Below are 19,450 nucleotides of genomic sequence, written 5' to 3' on the forward strand. Positions count from 1 at the left end.
TTCCCTGGTAACAGTCAACAGGTTCAGAAGGGGCAAGGGGACTTCAACTCCTGGGCTGGTGAAATGTGATAGACTCCTCAGAGCTCCTGAAGACCATCAGGTTCCCGGCAGGATCCAGGACACTGTCCTGCCTTTACTTCACCCTCGCCTGACCCAGGAGCACAGGGTAATCCTCTACTGATCACAACGAAAGCAAGGAGTTCAGTCTGCCCCTAATCCTTCCGTTTCTCAGAAGATAAACCTCCCTGGCCTGAAGCATGCACACTGGCTGCCTTCCTCTGGGGTCCTCAGCTTGTGTGGGTTTCTCCCTGCAGTGAGTTTCGTAGGCTGAGAGGCAAAACAAAGGCACCGTTAGCCAAAGCAAGCCCTCTACAACCATCTTGACACCAGACCTCCATTCCAAGGACTTCAAAGGCATTTTGTTACTGCTCTCCAATATTTGCTTGTTTTATATTTTAAAATGAGCCATTAAAGATCTGCAAACATGGTGCACTTCTACCGACAGTCATTTTGGGCACGGTGGCACAGAAGGAAATTCTGACATATGATAAACATTTCCCATCACAGGACAGAACTTCCCTTTTCCTTCTGCCTCTCAGAAAAGGACAAGGGAGATGGGGTGGGGGGACTGCAGAGGAATTCAGCTCTTCCATGTCATCTACTTTAGGTAATACAAAGAGGGGAATTAGTCTAGACACATAACCAGTTATTTATTCTTAAGAGCCCTAGAGCACTGGGGTCCCCAACCATTTTGGCAGCAGGGATGGATTTCGTGGGAGACAATTATTCCGTGGAGATGGGGATGGTTTCCAGATGATTCTCATAAGGGGCATGCAACCTATATCCCTCGCCTGTGCAATTCACAGTAGGGCTGGCGCTACTATGAGCATCTAATGCTTCCACCGATCAGCCAGGAGGTGGAACTCTTGCAGTAATGTGAGCGATGGGGAGCGGCTGTAAATACAGATGAAGCTTTGCTCAAGTGCTGGCTTGCGACTCACCTCCTGCTGTGCAGACTGGCGGGGCGGGAGGGGGGTGCACTGGGAGACCCCTGCCCTAGAGGACTCAAGCAATGAACTAGTGTTTGCTTGACTTACTTCCCCCCAAACAGCCCCCATTCCCCAGCTATGCCCCAGAGACAGGAGACAAAGACACTTGGGCTCAGGATGGAATGAAATAAGGGCACATCCCCCCGCTGACACTGTGCATTGTCTGCTTGCATTGTCTCAGAAAATGGCATGCAGGCTGGCGGCCCCCATACCTTCGTCACTGTTGTCATCCACCAGGATGATCTCCTTCAGCAGGTGGGTGGGCGTGTGGTTGACCGCGCTGTGAACTGAGCGCAGGATCACCGACAGGGCCTCGTTCACGAAGATAAATATGATGGATATCTGGGGCAGCTCCTTGGAGTACTTCAGCTCCTTACACCTGGAGGAAGAGAGCAGGGAAGAGCAGAGTCAGTGGAAGGAGAAAGGCAGAGGCATTGTGGCTGCACGCGGTAAGGATGCCAGCTGGGTCCTGGTACCTGTTCTCCCAGGCAGAGAATCGTTGGTTCCCTCTTGGCCTCTCTTGGCTAAGAACTGAGAAAAAAAGACCTAAGGTGGAGACAGTTAAGAAAACCAGCTTCACATCTCCCAAATTTACCACCCCATAGGAAGCATGAGGCTGGAGGTCATACCCAGACATGTACCACCTGGTCTCATTTCAGTATACACATACCCACCTACTCTGAGTATTCTTGCCTGGAGAATCCTATGGACAGAGGAGCCTGGCAGGCTACAGTCCATGGGGTTGCAATGAGTTGGACATGACTGATGGATGCACACACACACCACCATAGTTCTCATCCACAGGTGGCAGGAAAATGATGTATAAATACCCCCAGCTGCCTCAGCCCTTGAGCTGGTTGACTCTGAGGGGTGGGTTTTACAGGGGCCCCTAGAGTTTTTCCCCCTGTGGGATTAATCTCCACCACCCACAACTTACATAACACCCATTTTGGGGGCTGCCTTCCCTTCTCAGTTCTACTTCCCCTTAGTGGTGCTCTTTCCACTGCCCAAATAAACTAACGCTCTCAAGTCTTTGTTTCACAGTCGGTCTGTGGGAGAACCCAAACTAAGACATCTCTCAGACCTACTAAGTACCCAGCACTATACAGGAGACCTCTACTCTCGTGGAGCTTACACACTGGGAAGAGACATGAAACACACGTGAAATTAATAAAAATCTTCTATCCACTATGACTGTCCTGCCTGACACACCCTAACTCTTCTTGCAAGCGTTCCTAGAATCTGCCTGGGATGCAGAAATGGGATCTACAAGGTCCTCCCTCCTAACATCCAGCAACTTCCCCATCTCCGAAGACAGGGCTTCAAGGGTGCACTAAAACACTTCAGTCGTGTCCAACTCTTTTGTGACCCTATGGACTATAGCCTGCCAGGCTCCTCTGTCCATGGGATTCTGCAGGCAAGAATACTGGAGTGGGTTGCCATGCCCTCCCCCAGGGGATCTTCCGACCAGGGAGTGAACCTCATCTCTTATGTCTCCCACGTTGGCAGATGGTTTCTTTACCACTAGCACCACCTGGGAAGCCCTGGGGTCCAAGAGAAGAATGTTCTTCATCCAGGCTGGACTCAGGGGTGTAGAGCTTGGGCCCCTGGAGGCGCCTGATGATGTAAGAGATGGCACTGGTACCCTGGGATCCGGCTCTGCGTGGCTCAGTGATGGGAGCACCCGTGCTCTCTCCCTGGAGCAGTGGGGAACTTGGTTTTAGGTCTAGTTTGAGCCACTTTGAAACACCAAGTGGAAACAGAGCAGAGTGGAAGACAGAGCTAGTGCATTTCAAAGGCATCCTCTTGCTCCGTGTGTGAGACTGTACAATGTGTGAGACAACGTGTTCCAGGGCAAAACAAAGAGGCCAAGATGAAGGGACGGAGTGAGAGGGAAGCAGCACTGAAGAGGGGGCAGGAAATACAGCTGTTTTTTATGCTGAACAGCTTGGGCTGTGTCGGGCCATATTAATCATGTAGGCGATTTTTGGAAGAAAATAAAGTTTTGTTACAATGTACATTTGTGTCTCCTGAAGGAGACTGTCCGGGGATCCATTGATCATGCAGCCTCATTTTTACCACGACGCTGTAAATTCACTTCTGGGGGCTGCCAAGGAGATTAGAATGGTTATTGACAGGCTTGTGGGCTGTTGGCGGGAATCATCTCATTTACTGTGGGCTGATCCGGGGGAGGGGCACATCCCAGAAGGTCCCTCGGAGCCCCCTCGATGTGGCCGGCAGCCATCCTGAGCTGGCAGGCTGGTGGCTGCTCCCTCCCAGGCTGTTCCTCAGCATACACACAAGCACTGCCACCATACACACCCACCTACTCTGAGCATGCACTCCTGGGCCTGGTTTCTCTGGGCTTTTGTTTTTAACAGATTCTGGCCCTGGAAATGAAGAAGCAAAGAGGCCAGATGGCATTGTACCAGCAGCAGCATCTTCTCCGGCTACAGGCAATGGGATCCGGCTGCCACTGAGGCTGAGTTGTGGGTTAAGCCTCCCGGCTGGAACAGGCAATTCCCTCTGCTGAGCAGGACTCCTGGGACCCCGATCTTGCCCCTTCATGATCAAGGTGGCCATTCAGTAAATTGTGGGGGCATCTCAGAAGTAAAAAGCTCTCTGCCACATGCTGAACCTGTCACCCTGGGCACACAGCTCCTGTTTCTTCATCTCTGAAACTGTCCACATCATCCTCAGTGTAGTTAGCTCTGGATGCCTGGCTAAGGTCCTTCTAAGGGTCAGGTGAGCTCAGTCTTTGAGAGCCCTGGGAAAATGCAATGTACCCAGCAATGGAAAGACCAGCCTGCCTGATCTAGAGAGCAGATGGATGGATGGATGGATGGATGGACAGGTAGGTAGACAGGTAGACAGGTAGATATCTTATTAGTTCTATTTCTCTGGAGGACCCTCATTGATACACTGCCCTGTGGTGGTTTGGAAAAAAAGTTTACACCAAATTGAGGTGTCATGTCTCATTAGAGCCCTGTCTTTCCAATCTCTCCTTCCTGTCACAGCCTCAGACACCACCTCAGCACAGAAAGGGAGCCGCTGGCGCATGATGAGAGATGACCAGAAGGACTCTCCAAGTTGGGCAGTGGAATTATCTCCAAACTCCCATGGCCTCTCACTGTCCAGAGCCGCTGCACCAAGGCTGTCTCCGCCTCCAACAGCCACAACCTCTTTGCCTTCCAGTTCTCCCCACGTGTGTCCCCCAAACACCCACTCTTTGACCTCGTTGAGACCGCCCGGGCCTGGGCCACTCTGCTGTCGCCCGGTATATCAGCTCTGCTCACGCTCTTGCTCAACTAAAATCTACGCACTTTCCTTCACCCCTGCCTTCATCCTCCACTCACTTCCCTGTCTTGCTTTCTCACCAGCCCTGAAGAACCCCAGCTGCGAAACAATTGTCCATCTGACTTTCCTCCCCTTTGCATACACAGGAGTGGAGGAAGCAGGCCCACCATGGCAGTGGTGACAAGGCACATGCAAGGTCCCCAGTCCCCCGGGGCCCTGGTCGCTGCCCTGCACCCTTCAAGGCAGGGCAGAACTCTCAATTCCCCCATCCCCGTCCCATCCCTACTTCCCACTTTCTCCCCTTCCCTCCAGGCCACCTCCCTCTTGCAGGTCCCTCCTACCCCACAGAGGGAACGGAGGCCACCAGCAGGAATTTCCAAGTGCGGTCTCAGGCCTGTAAGAGCAGCAGCATTCCCCTGCAGCCTGATAGAAATGCACATTTTCGAACAGCTACTGTAGAGTACAGTGAACTCTGCTCAACCTTACGGGGCAGCCTGGATGGGAGGGAGGTTTGGGGGAGAACAGATACGGTTATATGTATGGTTGAATCTCTTCGCTGTCCACCTGAAACTATCACAACATTGTTAATCAGCTATATCCCAACACAAAATAAAAAGTTAAAAAAAAAAAAAGAAAGAAACGCACATTTTCGGCCCATCTAGAACCACTGGCTCAGAGACCCTGAAAAGCACTTCCCTGGTTCCCCTCACCACCTACAAACCTATCAACCTCTGAACTCAGCCTTGAAGGAAACAGGCTCAGGAAGTCAGAGGTAACCCCCTCATCCATGCTGTGGATTCTCCAGCCTCCTCCCCTCCAAACACCCTGCTTCATCCATTATTCTCTCTCCTCTAGCTTCACCCTCCCTTCACTGACTTCTTCCATGCAAAGAAGGGACCCAAGTCTTTCTCATTTTCATCCATAAACTCCCTTGCCCCACTGCCTTAATCCCCATCTTCTCTTTGTCTGCCCTCTTTGGCTCTCTCCTTTATCTGTCATTCATCCCCCAACCCACCGTTATTTACCTCCTAGGTATCCTATTCCGCTAAAACTGCTCTTGTTAATTTCCAGTGACAGCTAGGCGGCCAGAGTCAATGGAGACTTCCCAACTTCACCCCAGCTGATGATCCTCTCTGCAGTGTTTAACACGGCGGCCTCTCCCTTCCAGAAACAGTATTTACCCTTGGATCCTGGCACCCCTGCCATTTTCATCCCCATCTCTGCTTTTTCTTCCACTGGAGGATCTGCCCTGGCCACTTGTGCATTTCAAAGGTTGCCCTTTTCTGCTAATACTCCAAATTCCAAAATTTCTAAAGGCTCCATCTTCCACTCTCTGCTATTCTCACTTGATCAACCCTTCCTGGGTGATCCCATCCCAGCCTATGACTCCAACCCTGATGCCATCAGCTTTCAAATCCACATCTCTAGATGCTTTAAGCTTCTGTTTCCCACTGGGCTTCTCCATCAGCACCCCAAATACAGCCTTCCTAAAACTGGCACCTGCTCTCTCTGTACCTCCCTGTGTTCATTGAGAGGTACCACTCTTTCTCTTTGGGAGTCAAGTCAAAATCATGACACATTCAACATGTCCAATTGGTCATCAAGTCCTAAAGATTCTGCCATCTTTAGGATTTCTTTATGATGCTCCCCTCCACCCCCATTTCTACTTCTACTCCTCTACTCATCATCAATCTCTCCTGAATGACACCCAAGGCCACCTCACTGGTCCCTGGCCTCCAGCTTGTCTATCTGCAGCTCCACCCCATTCTATCCACCCCACTAGCAGAACGATCTAAGATGCTAATGCAATCCTCCTACTCATATTTCCACTATCTCTTTGGCTCTCTGTAGCTTTTGGACTTAGCTTCAAATGTCTTTTTGTATGACATCTGAGTTCAGACCCCGGGCTCACCTCTCCAACTTCATCTCCTCCCTGGGAGGGTAAATATTTGTACTTCCCAGAACCAGAAATGCTGCCTCTCAGTTCGCACACCTTTTTCTCTGCCTAAAGTGCCCTTCCCCCCTGCCTAGCTTGCCCTCTTCCCTCAGCCCAGCTCCAGGCAGCTCTCCCAGACTCCTAGCAGCAGGTCAGGCCCCGCTCCTTTGTCCCTTTCTCTCCCTCTGCCCCCTGTCATCCTATCTCTCTTCACTCTGTCCTCCACCATTGCAGGGTGGCCAGGGGTCTTCTTCAGGGGATCTTCTTCCTTTTCTGTTTGCCCATGAGCCCAGCAAAATAGTTGGTAGATAAACAGTTAGTGAATGAACAGATAAAAACCCTCCTGTCTTCCCAATATATTCCTTCCACTCTTCTTATGATCAAAGGCATCATTTATCTCCTCTTGCAATTAGAACATCGGTGATGGCACCTCCACACTTAAAAAGGACAGGATCCTGAACACACCTGCCTACTGTCTCCCTTGATTGACTAATCTGAGCTCAAATTCTGAAGGCTGCTGGGGTCCAGTGCATTAACCAGGCCCAAATTCTCTTTTTTCCTTCCCTCCTCATCAAGCCCTGCCTATACTCCTAGGAAAGAGGGATATCATTTTTCCTAACAGCAAACCTTGCAAAACAAGATATGGGCTGAAGAAATGAGATGTATGAGGCCCCTCTTTTGGATCTCTCATTATTCGGGAAAATGCACACTTTGCTGAGTGGCTTAATTTTCTCTGTTTGAGCTCAATTCATCCAGGAAGGAGCAGCACACCTCATTAACTTACTTTCCACACAGAGCAGTCTCCGAAACCAACTGCCCACTTCAGCACTTGAGTCTGCGTGCACCCTGCCTATCAACTGTATTGGGGCAATTTTCATGAATCAAGACTCAGCCTGTTCCATGCACAGCAAGGGTTCTTACCTCGGGGTCCAGGGAGCCCCAGGAAAAGCTCCAGAAATTAGATACAGGGTGTTGTGGCTGAAGGGGGATTTGTTTTTTCTGGGCCCCACTGGCTTCCCACAGGAGCACAGTGGGAGGGGAAGAACCCAGGCCACAGAGCAGAGAGGACCATTGTGAGTTGCAGCCCCCCGCCCTGGTCAAGACCAGTGCCAGACCCACACCCTGTTTGCAAGCACCATGGGGTCAACAAAGCTCTATGCCTCCCCTGCCAGCCTGGTTTCTACAAATATTTATTTTGGACTATTCCCCAAAGCACTTGTGATTTTTGGACTGAACACCTACTGGCTCCATGGCTTCCTGGGAAGTCTCTTTCTCTGAGTTGTAAAGAGTTGCTTTTCCAAGGGCAAGGCAATCATTTTTAGCCAGAAAATTCTTGAGACTCAGCACTGCAACAACTATGCCAGTTTCAAGTAGACTAGAGTCCTGACATGGACATAAAACAAACCAACCAACCAAGAAAAAAAAACCAAAAAAACACCAACCCTACTTGTCTCTAACTTCCAAAGTTTTCTTTTTTAAGTCAAAAGGGTTCATTCACCATTTTTAGCCTCAATCACAGTCCCCTGTGTTGCGCAGCACTGCTCTCCCTAAAACGGAAGGGGACTCACACATATGGGGCTGGGGCAGGGGCGCCATTCAGATTCCCCGCTTGCTGGATGCATCTACCTGGGTATGATGTAGCGTCTCATGCTGTCTTCAGCTGAAGAGAACAGAAAAAGAAAAGAAAATCCCTCAAGTTCGGTTAAGCAATGGCTCAGGAGGAGAATTTCTAAAAACAATTAAGGGTAAATTCATGCAGACAGCTTCAGGCCACAGATAAGAAAGCCCCTAAGACACAGGAAATGCTGCCTAAGCCATTCACACCTAGGATTTATCCTATAACCTTTCCAAGAGGAGTGGAATGAGAGGGGCCCACCCCAAGTGCTGCAGGAGGGACATAGATACATCGCAAAATACTCAGATTAGAAATAATAAACAGCGGTGCTCCAAAGCCCGGCAGATCCAAAATTCGGTCAAAAAGATTCTGCATAGAAACCGAGGGCCATACAGCGCTCTGTTCTCAGTCCATCCCCTCCCTCTCATGCCCAGTCCCTCACACAAAGTGCCCATCTCGTTCTAAAGGTTGTCACCCTGTCATTTTAGCCTAGCAACGGGAAACATATTACCAAACTAGCTATTTTTCCATTTTTCCTTTTAACTGTTCAAGCCAAATTGGCCAGTCAAGCCCATCTTTCTACTGACACTAACCCTGAAAACACTTTTGTTTATTCCTGCATCTGGGCCATCCCTCTTGTCCTTGGCATTACTGTTACTCCCCTTCCTCACCCCCCAATTTTTAAAATCCAACTACAGCTGATTTACAATGTTATGCTGGTTGCAGGTGTACAGCCAAGTGATTCAGTTATATATCTATTCTTTTTCAGATTCTTTTCCATTTTAGGCTATTATAAGATACTGAATACAGTTTCCTGTGCTATATGGTGGTCCCTGTTGTTTATGTACTTTATATATAGGAGATGTAAGAGTCCCTTGGACTGCAAGGAGATCCAACCAGTCCATTCTGAAGGAGATCAGCCCTGGGATTTCTTTGGAAGGAATGATGCTAAAGCTGAAACTCCAGTACTCTGGCCACCTCATGCGAAGAGTTGACTCATTGGAAAAGACTCTGATGCTGGGAGGGATTGGGGGCAAGAGGAGAAGCGGACAACAGAGGATGAGATGGCTGGATGGCATCACTGACTCGATGGACATGAGTCTGGGTGAACTCCGGGAGTTGGTGATGGACAGGGAGGCCTGGCGTGCTGCGATGCACGGGGTTGCAAAGAGTCGGACACGACTGAGCAACTGAACTGAACTGAAGAGATGTGAGTTCAGTCCCTGGATCAGGAAGAAGGAAGAGGAGGAGGAAGAGGAAACGGCAATCCACTCCAGTATTCTTGCCTAAGAAAATCCCACGGACAGAGGACCTGGCGGGCTATAGTCCATGGAGTCGCAAAGAGTCAGACGTGACAGAGTACACGTGTATATACATAGTACTGTGTATCTGTTCATCCCAAACTCCTAATTTATTACTGTTGTTACTTTTAACATTGTTACTTCCACCCATAAAGTCTTCCTCAAGGATGAGCCCTGCTTGTTCAGAGTCAAATCCAACACATCAGCCCCTCCAGTCTCAGCTTAGCCCTAATTCAGCCATGCCTGTCTTTGCTGTTGTTGTTGTTCAGGCACTCAGTCGTGTCCAACTCTTTGCAACCCCATGGACTGCAGCACACCAGGCTTCCCTGCCCTTCACTGTCTCCCAGAGTTTGCTTAAACCCATGTCTACTGAGTCGATGATACCATCCAACTAACTCATCTTCCGTTGTCCCCTTCTCCTCTTGCCCTCAGTCTTTCCCAGCATCAGGAAATGAGTCAGCTCTTCACATAAGGTGGCCAAAGTACTGGAGCTTCAGCTTTAGCATCAGTCCTTCCAATGAAGATTCAGAGTTGATTTCCTTTAGGATTGACTGGTATGATCTCCTCACTGTCCAAGGGACTCTCGAGACTCTTCTCCAGAAACAAAGTTAGAAAGCATAAATTCTTCAGTGCTCAGCCTTCTTTATGGTCCAACTCTCCCATTCATCCATGACTACTGGAAAAACCATAGCTTTGACAATTTGCACCTCTGTCGGCAAAGTGGTCTCTGCTTTTTAATACGTTGTCTAGGTTTGTCATAGCTTTTCTTCCAAGGACCAAGCATCTTTTAATTTCATGGCTGCAGTCATTGACCTCAGTGATTTTGGAGCCCAAGGAAATAAAGTCTGTCACAGTTTCCATTTTTTCCCCATTTGCCATGAAGTGATGGGACCGGATGCCATGAGCTTTTCTGCATGTTGAGGTGCCTGTCTTACTGGACAGAAAATGCCTTCTCCCTCTCTGAACCACTAAAGCAGCTTAGCAAATCCCATTTCTACTGTGGGCAGAATGTATGAATGCCCCCAATTCTTAACCCCGCAAGGTAGTCAGGTGCTTTGCCACTTAATTCTTAAGTTATTCTCACTAAAGAGGCGAAATCTATGCCTCCACCTGTTGAATCTGAGCTTAGCCCCATGACCTGTTCAGACTAGCAGGACAAGGGGAAGTGCTTGTGCCAGCTCCAAGCATGACCCTCAAGAGAGTCTGATGCCCTTGGCCATCACCTAGGAAGCACCAGGCTGGCCCTCTGGTCCCAGATGAGAACAGAAGCTGGGTGCTAAGTGACAAGCAGCACAGGACACAGATTTTTGCGTGTGTGAGCCCAGCCAACGCAGATGTTCACCGCACCAAGTACTTTACAGAGTATACATCATCTTGTCACTTGCCAATGAGCCAGTAATGTAGGTATTCCCATTTTGCTTATGGGAAAACTGAGGTTCAGAGTCACAGGCCGAAAGACAAGTTGAGTGGTGGACAGAGGGAGGCTTTCAACCCAGATCCACCTGACTGCAAAGCCCCTTGTTTTAGCCTTTGCAAAAAGAAATGACTTATCAATGAGTGTTGTGGTGGAGGAATTTTAATGGCATCTGTTTCTTCTATATTTCACTGCAGTCTTCATTGTCCACACCAAACATGTATTACTTTTATAACTTAAACACTATGAATGTTACTTTTTGAAAGCTTCCTATGAAAATCATTATAGCACTTGACATGTAACTTCAACACTAACTTGAAACAGTAAACAGATAAGAACAAATAACAAAACTGCTGAGGGGAAAAGGGTATTTAGGAAATCCTGAGACAAATATGATGCTAAAATCTAATATAAAGCTCAAATAATTTAATCAATAACAAGTTGACTGACAAGTGGAACTTAAAGACCAGAAACAAAGCTGATTTTAGAGAATTTATGCCAAGAACATACCACAGACCAAAGGGTAGGGAAAGAATCATTCAAAAAATGTGTTAGGACTACTCTTTCTCTATTGAGTAAAAGTGTAAGAGTTCCCCCTTTAAATAGGCTTCCCAGGTGGTGCTAGTGGTAAAGAATCTGCTTGCCAATGCAGGAGACATAAGAGACACTGGTTCGATCCCTGGGTTGGAAAGATCCCCTGGAGTGGGAAATGGCAACCCACTTCAGTATTCTTGCCTGAAAAATTCGATGAACAGAGGAGCCTGTTAGGCTATAGTCCATGGAGTCGCAAAGAATCAGACATGACTGAATGAACGAGCACACACACTCCTCTAAACACACTGAAGAATAAACATTAGATAGATAAAACAGTTAAATTGAGAACTCAAAACATAAGGAAAGCAAAAAGAAAAAAGAAAATGAATGCCCATATAAGCTCTGGTTGAAGAAGCAACGGTTTGACAACAGTTGCAAACCTCTGATTATCAAAAATAATAAAATTAAGACAACAGCAAATTGCAAAAAAAATTTACAGCAATTATAAAAGAATAAAAGATAATGAAAACCCAAAGCACATAATTAGGTAAACAAACAAAAAACATGAACGTGCAATTCAGAGAACAAAAGAAACAAATAAACACGAGAAGAGGTGGACCCTCAAGAGTAATAAGAGAAATTAAAATTAAAACAATAATGAGATGTCATTTTGCCTCTGGGTGGTGAAATTATCAATAATTTTTCCTGGCTTCTTTATACATTTTCTGTGCTTATTTTTTTAGAGTGAGCAAGTATAGCACAGAAAAACACATCAATTTAGATTAATGCATGATGACAGGACCATATTGCAAAATTAAAGGGAACAGCAAAGCCTGGCTATACTCTTGGATTTTTGCATGAGTGTGACATCAATTGGCTTAAACAATCAACACCCCCACGCCTTCCCACAGCTTGCCCTCTGAGACCACAATCGGAAATAGAATTCTGAGTCAAAACCAAAATCACAACTGTTCTCTTTTCAAAGGCAGGTGTGGGAGCAAGATGACATGGTCTGATCTCCAAGTTATTCATTGTAGACAACAAGCATACCTGCCGCTGAAACAGACCTCCAACTTCTCCTCTAGCCAGAAGCTATTTCTTAATGGCCTTGTATAATAAACATAAAGTCAATCACTCACAGACCTGCCTCTGTTAGACAGCATGTGGCTTTGAAAAGGCATGAGAAACTTAAACATCAACGACTGTCACTTGATAAAAACCCAGTTAGCTCCAGCCATATGCCAATTTCTTAAGGTTATGGGCATGCCATTTACAAGGAGAATAAATGCTGCACAAGGAATAGAAACCCAAGCCTTGTCTTATATAAGGAAACTGAGCCATCCAAATGAGGTTTCTAAGCCTCCAGTCTCACCTGTTAATAACCATTTATAAAACAGTCTAATGCCGTGGATGACCAATTTTTAACCTGAGGATGTACTTCTGCTCTGGAGTAAAATGGCCTGAAAAGAAACTTCAATTCTCTTTAAATCTCAAATCCATTGGTTTCTCAAAATCCTGTAGAATTCCTCCTGCCACTTGTACCATCTCTCAGACATGTATAAATAACACAGGCTTGCTAAGGAGCTTCAGTCGTGTCCAACTCTGCAACCCTATAGACGCCAGGCTCCTCTGTCCATGGGACTCTCCAGCCAAGAATACTGGAGCAGGTTGCCCTGCCCTCCTCCAGGGGAGCTTTGTGGCCCAGGGATCGAACCTGCATCTCCTGAATTGGCAGGCGGATTCTTTACCTGCTGAGCCACTGGGGAACCTGTGTGCAAATAGTTTTTAAAAACCTGAGTACTACTATAACATTGTAAACATTAATTTGAATGTTGTTACAAGTAAGAAAAATTGCATTAAAATGTTTTTGCCTTATTCCCCCCCAAAATAAGAATCTACAATCATAGATTGTAGAGGAAACGGAGTTCCCTCCAGGGTACCTCCTTTGCCTGTTTGAAGTTGCCATATCAGATCCCTGTAGAAGCAGCCCACCTGGCTGAGGATGGTGACTTTATTTCATTCCAAACATTTTTTTATTTTGCCCCACTAGCAAGATCCAGGAAAGAGAAAGCTCCTAGAAAACTAAGCAGTACAAATACACCTCAATGCTTATGACAGATGGAAGGCAAAGCCTATCCCGTGATTTAACACGGATCGTGTATTCACCCAAAAAGCCTGTTCCTTTATTTTTAACACACCGAAGGACAAGTGTATCTGTATCACCAGGAAACATTAGCTTAACTGTGACATTTGCTCACACAGAACATCAATTACGGACCAGCAACGTGTTGAAGATAGAGAAATTTTTTTAGACCTCCCTAGCTCCCTGAGAAATCTCATAGCTCCGTAAGGGGAAAAGATAGGCAAATCGTAATTATGATTATGGGATGATAAATGTCACACGGGAGGTCTCTTCAGGATGCTCTGGGAGCTTAGTTCTGCCTGCAAGGAGATAGATGGGGGCCCACCCAGGAAAGGGTTCGCAGAGGAGATAAAATTTGATCTGGGCCATGAAGCATGAAGAGGTAATTTCCAGGTGAGGGCCTGTGAAGAGAGAGAGAAGACTAAGGGGGAAACTCTTGAAGCAAAATGACATGAGTAGCATGTGCAAAAACAGAGCAGAGAAAATGTATAGTGCACCGACAGGAAATAGAAACAGCTGTTTCAGAGGGTGACGCCAGTGAGGAAAAGAAAACAGCAGTCAGCCACGTATCCTGAAGGCAGTTTATAAAATTCAGACTTGGGGACGTCTCTGGCAGTGCAGTGGTTGAGGCTTTACCGTCCGATGCAGGGGGTGCAGGTTCAACCCCTGGTTGGGGAATCAATATTCCACATGCCTCCAGGCCAAAAAAATCTTTAAGAAAAAAAATAACAAAAATAAAGTAAAAGAAGATAAAATTCAGACGCGATCTGGGAGCAGTGGGAAGCCAGGATATCAAGGACTGTTGAGCAGGAAAATGACACAGCAACACATGCTGTTGCCGTTCAGTTGCTAAGTCGCGTCTGACTCTGTGACTCCATCGACTGCAGCACGCCAGGCTCCCCGTCCATCAGCACGTCCATGTCCAACAAGGTTACTGGTGCCGTTTTTCAACTGCATTTGCTCACTGTGTCTCTGTCACATTCTGGTCATTCTCACAACACTCCAAACTTTTTCATTATTATTACACTTGTTATGATGATCTGTGATCAGTGATCTTTGATGTTAACTGTTGCAAAAAGGTTACCTACTGCTCATTGAAGGCTCAGATGGTGACTGACATTTGTATTACAGCAATAAAGTAGTTTTAATTAAGGTACGTCCATTTTTTAGACATAACGCCTGAATAGACTACAGTATAATGTAAGTATAGCTTTTCTATGGACCGGGAAACCAAAAAGTTGTGTGACTCGATTTTTTGTGTTATTGATTTTATTTGCAGAGGTCTGGAGCGGAACCCACGATATCTCCAAGGTCTATGCAGAGTCCTGGAAGGGATGACAGATCCACTGAATCAAGATGTTTCCTTCCAGAAGACTGGGAGTGGAAGGAAAGGAAGGAGCAGGGAAGCAGGTTTAAAAAGAAGAATCTTGGGGCTCCCATGGCCGTCCAGTGGTTAAGACTGCCTTCCAGTGCAGTGGGTGCAGGTTCGATCCATGGTTGGGGAACTAAGATCCCACATGCGGCCTGGCACAGCTAAATAAATAAATTAAATAAAAAGAGGAATTTTCATTTATCATTCAGCCCCAGGCAATGAGTCCCTCTGGTCCTGTGCACCTATACCCTTGAAGAACCTTGTTCCGCCTTTTGCCAGGAAGCCTGACTATGGGCAGAAAACATGCTAGGGTCTAGCAGGCAAAGTAATGACTTATTTTCAAAATCAGTGTCTGCACATCCAACTCTTCTCCTCCTAAGACACTTTATGCCCTGATTCTGCATCTGTGTGGGTGTTTAAAAATTGCTGTAATGAGTAATTACACATGAGTTCTAATGAAAAAAAAAATGTAGCAAACTGTCTGTACATTGGTCCCGAGGCATATTTATAGGAATGCCACCACTGGGCAAAATGGTGTTCCACTGGGAATTCCACCCCTACATAAACATCTCACTGAAGCAGGGCTGACTTAGGCTTCAGTGGGACGTTGATGGAGGCCACCAAGTCCTGTGAGGTTTAGAGTTGAAGCAAGAGACTTCATCGAGACAGAGTTGGCAAAGGAAAAAAACTGTATAGGAGCACAAAGGTCCAAAATGCCAGGAATTGAGATGGCAGATCACCAAATCTGTTTGAGGAGTTAAGAAATCAGTATATTGAGCCAAGAGTTTGCATCCAGTGTTCACAATAGGAAGCTCAGTACCTGGACCAGCCAGTATATGAGTGGGGGCTGACAGCCTGGCTTGAAAGGTCGAGACAAAGGAAGACCAGCCCCAGGGAAGCCACCTCTCAGTAGTCTCGTCTGTCCTGATACATATGAAGCCTTCCTGAAGCAGGGGGCTGGCTCCAAAGACTCGTCTCCCTTATCTGACTTCCTCTTGATGTTCAGTTGCTCAGTCATGTCCGACTCTTTGTGACCCCATGGACTGCAGAACACCAGGCTTCCCTGTCTTCCACTATCTCCCAGAACTTGCTCAAACTCATGTCCATTGAGTTGATGATGTTATTCAACCATGTCATCCTCTGTCACCCACTTCTCCTGCCTCTAATCTTTCCCAGCATCAGGGTCCTTTCCAATGAGGCGGCTCTTCCCATCAGTTGGCCAAAGTACTGGAGCTTCAGCTTCAGCATCAGACCTTCCAATGAATATTCAGTATAGATTTCCTTTAGGATTGACTGGTTTGATCTCCTTGCTGTCCAAGGGACTCTCAACAGTCTTCCCCAGCAGCACAATTCAAAAGCATCAATTCTTCAGCACTTAGCCTTCTTTATTCTCCATCTCTCACATCCGTACATGACTACTAGAAAAACCATAGCTTTGACTACATGGACCTTTGTCGGCGAAGCGATGTCTCTGCTTTTTACTACGCTCTCTAGGTTTGTCATAGCTTTTCTTCCAAGGAGCAAGCGTCTTTTAATTTTGTGGCTGCCCTCACCCTCCACAGAGATTTTGACACCCAAGAAAATAAAACCTGTCACTGTTTCCACTTTTCCCCCCATCTATCTGCCATGAAGTGATGGGACCAGATGCCATAAATATTGGTTCTTGGGTAAATTAACAATGTTAGCGATGGAAGCATCTGATTTAAGGGCAAGTGTTCACAGCTGGAGGAAAGTGTGTCCAGGGTGGCTAGGACCAGCCAGCATCACACAGGCAGGGCACGCTCTCTGAGTCGGGACCTGAGTTGCCCTTTCAGTGGCTATGAACTGGCCATGCTTTCTTCAGAAGGCATTGAGAAGGCTGTCACTGCAAAAGAGCTGGGTGGAGTATTTCCTCTAAAAGTATACACAAACTGATCTGTTTTCTTGAGACACCTTTGCCAAGAGAAATGCCATTAAATCAGCATCTTGGCCAGAAAGGAAAGCCACGTGTGCTGGACTCCCTGAGGCTGATGCACCAGCTCCAAGGAGGCGAAATGGGATCAGTGAATTTCTTTGTTAATCTTGATATTTGCAGGAAGCAAACGAACCAAGCACTCTGCAAATCACCGGCTTTAATCTTCAGAATTACTTATCCTGCCATTTAGGAGAGTTTTGTTTTCTGGGGAGATGTGCAAACAGCAGGCGGCAAACATTCTAATTGCTGTTAAGTACATTTGGTGTAATATGTTGGGGAAACGGAGTCGTTGAATCAGTTAAGCATGAACACACACACTTACGGGCAGAATGGGAGTCTGCACACATACACGCTTATCAGAAGTGTTTCAGTCACGGAGGCAACATCTCATACAGGCAGAGGCTGCCTCTCCCGTGCACAGCACTAGGATGCAGTCCCATCTCATAAACAAATGGCCAGACAGACTGTGTTCAACCTTTCCTGTTCCTCCCTGCCCATTCTCTCTCTGAGTTCATCTGCAGTCAAGATGCAAAGCTATTTATAACACATATTGTTTGTGCTGTAGTCAAAAGGATTTGCAACCTGCAGCCAGAGATATTCAATCTACACAACAGAAGTAAAGGCTCAATGGAAACTCAAAGTCAAGGCGATTTCATTCTGCCAAGTATTACAGTCACACACACCCACTTCCGTACTAGATTAAAAACCCCTTGCAGTTAGGTAGCATGTCTTATTCATTTCTTCATTCTTCAAGCTCTCAGCTCTGTGTCTACCCCATCGTAACAATGCAATCATGGTTTGTTAAACTGAATTCTTCCCAAGAATTACAGTGAGAAAGAATAAAAAGTGTTAGTTGCTCAGTTGTGTCCGACTCTTTGTGACCCTATGGATGCAGAGGAGCCCACCAGGCTCCTCTGTCCATGGAATTCTCCAGGCAAGAATACTCCATTCCCTTCTCCAGGGGATCTTCCAGACCCAGAGATTGACCCCGGGTCTCCTGCACTGCAGGCAGATTCTTTACCATTTGAGCCAACAGGGAACAGAAAAGAGCATGAAAAGGGGAAGGGAACTTTGAGGCCATTTGAGGACTTGGAAAAATGGTGTTAGTGGGTTTTAAGTGATGAAACTTGCTATGAGAGGCACACTGATGAAGCTTGCAGACTCCCAAACCACAGTGAAAATGCAAAACTCAATTTTTTTTAATGCTAATCCAATCCCGGGTTGATTTCCATTTATATCACTGAAACCATTTGAGGTCTTCCAGTCAAGTGTGAAATGATTCATTTAGCCCTTGGTGCATAAGAAGAACTTTTAAAAAAATCTGACAAGTTGTCACTAAGTAAATAATTTATCCATAATGGAGAAAAAGGCACAGTGTGGTTACTTGACTATTCAGATTAATGGGGAGTCACTAGTTAAATCATACACAGAGCCAAGTTGTAAAACACTGAAGGTTTAGGTTGAGCATATAAAACTGCCATTTCTGGCTGAAACTGGCAATTTCACATTGCTCTACCAAATACAATGAAAACCCACACAATTCTGAAGATTAAATAGACTAAACACAACTTTATATATTTGCTGTTTTATAAGGACTCTTATGGAACTCCTTTGTTTAAAAATTATTTCACCTAATCATCCAGATATTAAGATGACCAGTCCAGATGATCTCCACCTTCATGACTCATGAATAAAAGGAAGAAATGTGACTTTCACTTCAGATGGCTCACTGAAGCAGGAACCTAGAAGGAAGAACCAGTTTGTGACAGAAAAGTCATTTTCCAAGTTCCCAGGAGCATGGCTGTGAAGCATCATTTATAACTCTAAATACAGCAGGCGGACGAGACATAGGAAATTGGCCTGATCTGTTTATAATGACAGATGCTGAAAATGCTTTTTTTTTTTTTTTTAACTAACTCTCAGATATTGGATTGCCATTTGTTCCTCTTAATAAAAAGCTGTAAAACACATATATGGAGAGATTATTTTAAACTTAAAGTTTTTTAAATTGGAGTATAATTGCTTTACAATGTTCTGTTAGATTCTGCTGAACAACAACACGAATCAGTTATGTGTTGTTGTTCAGTCGCCCGGTCCTGTCCGACTCTTTGCGACCGCATGGACTGCAGCATGCCAGGCCTATCTGTCCCTCACCATCTCCAGGAGTTTGCCCAAGTTCATGTTCATTGCATCGGTGATGCCATCCAGCCATCTCATCCTCTGATGCCCTCTTCTCCTTCTGCCCTCAATCTTTCCCAGCATCAGGGACCTTTCTAATGAGTCATTTGTTTGCATCAGATGACCAAAATACTGGAGAGCTTCAGCTTCAGCATCAGTCCTTCCAGGGAATATTCAGGGTCGATCTCCCTTAAGATTGACTGGTCCGATCGCCTTGCTGTCCAAGGGACTTTCAGGAGTCTTCTCTAGCGCCACAGTTCGAAGGCATCAATTTCTGGTGTTCTGCCTTCTTTACAGTCCAGCTCTCACAATCGTACATGACCACTGGGAAGACCATAGCCTTGACTATACAGACCTTTGTCGGCAGAGTGACATCGCTGCTTTTCAGCACTCTGTCTGGGTTTGTCATCGCTTTCCTGACAAGAAGCAACTGTCTTCTGATTTCATGGCTGCAATTGCCGTCTGCAGTGATTTTGGAGACCAAGAAGAGGAACTCTGTCACTACTTCCACCTTTTCCCATTCTATTTGCCATGCAGTAACAGGTCCAGATGCCATGATCTCAGTTTTTTAATATTTAGTCTGAAGCTGGCTCTTATACATATACACACCCCCTCCACTCTCCCCAACTCACTTCCTGGAAGGTGAAAACTCCAAGC

General features: G+C 46.3%; 1 protein-coding gene across 1 annotated transcript in view; it reads right to left on the bottom strand.

Moving 5' to 3' along the window:
- The window catches only part of WBSCR17 (Williams-Beuren syndrome chromosome region 17), a 431,575-nt gene that overhangs the window by 216,730 nt on the left and 195,395 nt on the right, over window positions 1–19,450 (bottom strand). Inside the window, exon 4 of the mRNA XM_010854340.1 lies at window positions 1,262–1,428. Within this exon, the coding sequence (XP_010852642.1) occupies window positions 1,262–1,428 (167 nt within the window). The remainder of the gene's footprint in view (window positions 1–1,261; window positions 1,429–19,450) is intronic.

The sequence above is a fragment of the Bison bison genome, unplaced genomic scaffold (genome assembly GCF_000754665.1).
Source record: "Bison bison bison isolate TAMUID 2011002044 unplaced genomic scaffold, Bison_UMD1.0 scf7180017864340, whole genome shotgun sequence".
Classification (NCBI taxonomy): Eukaryota; Metazoa; Chordata; class Mammalia; order Artiodactyla; family Bovidae; genus Bison; species Bison bison.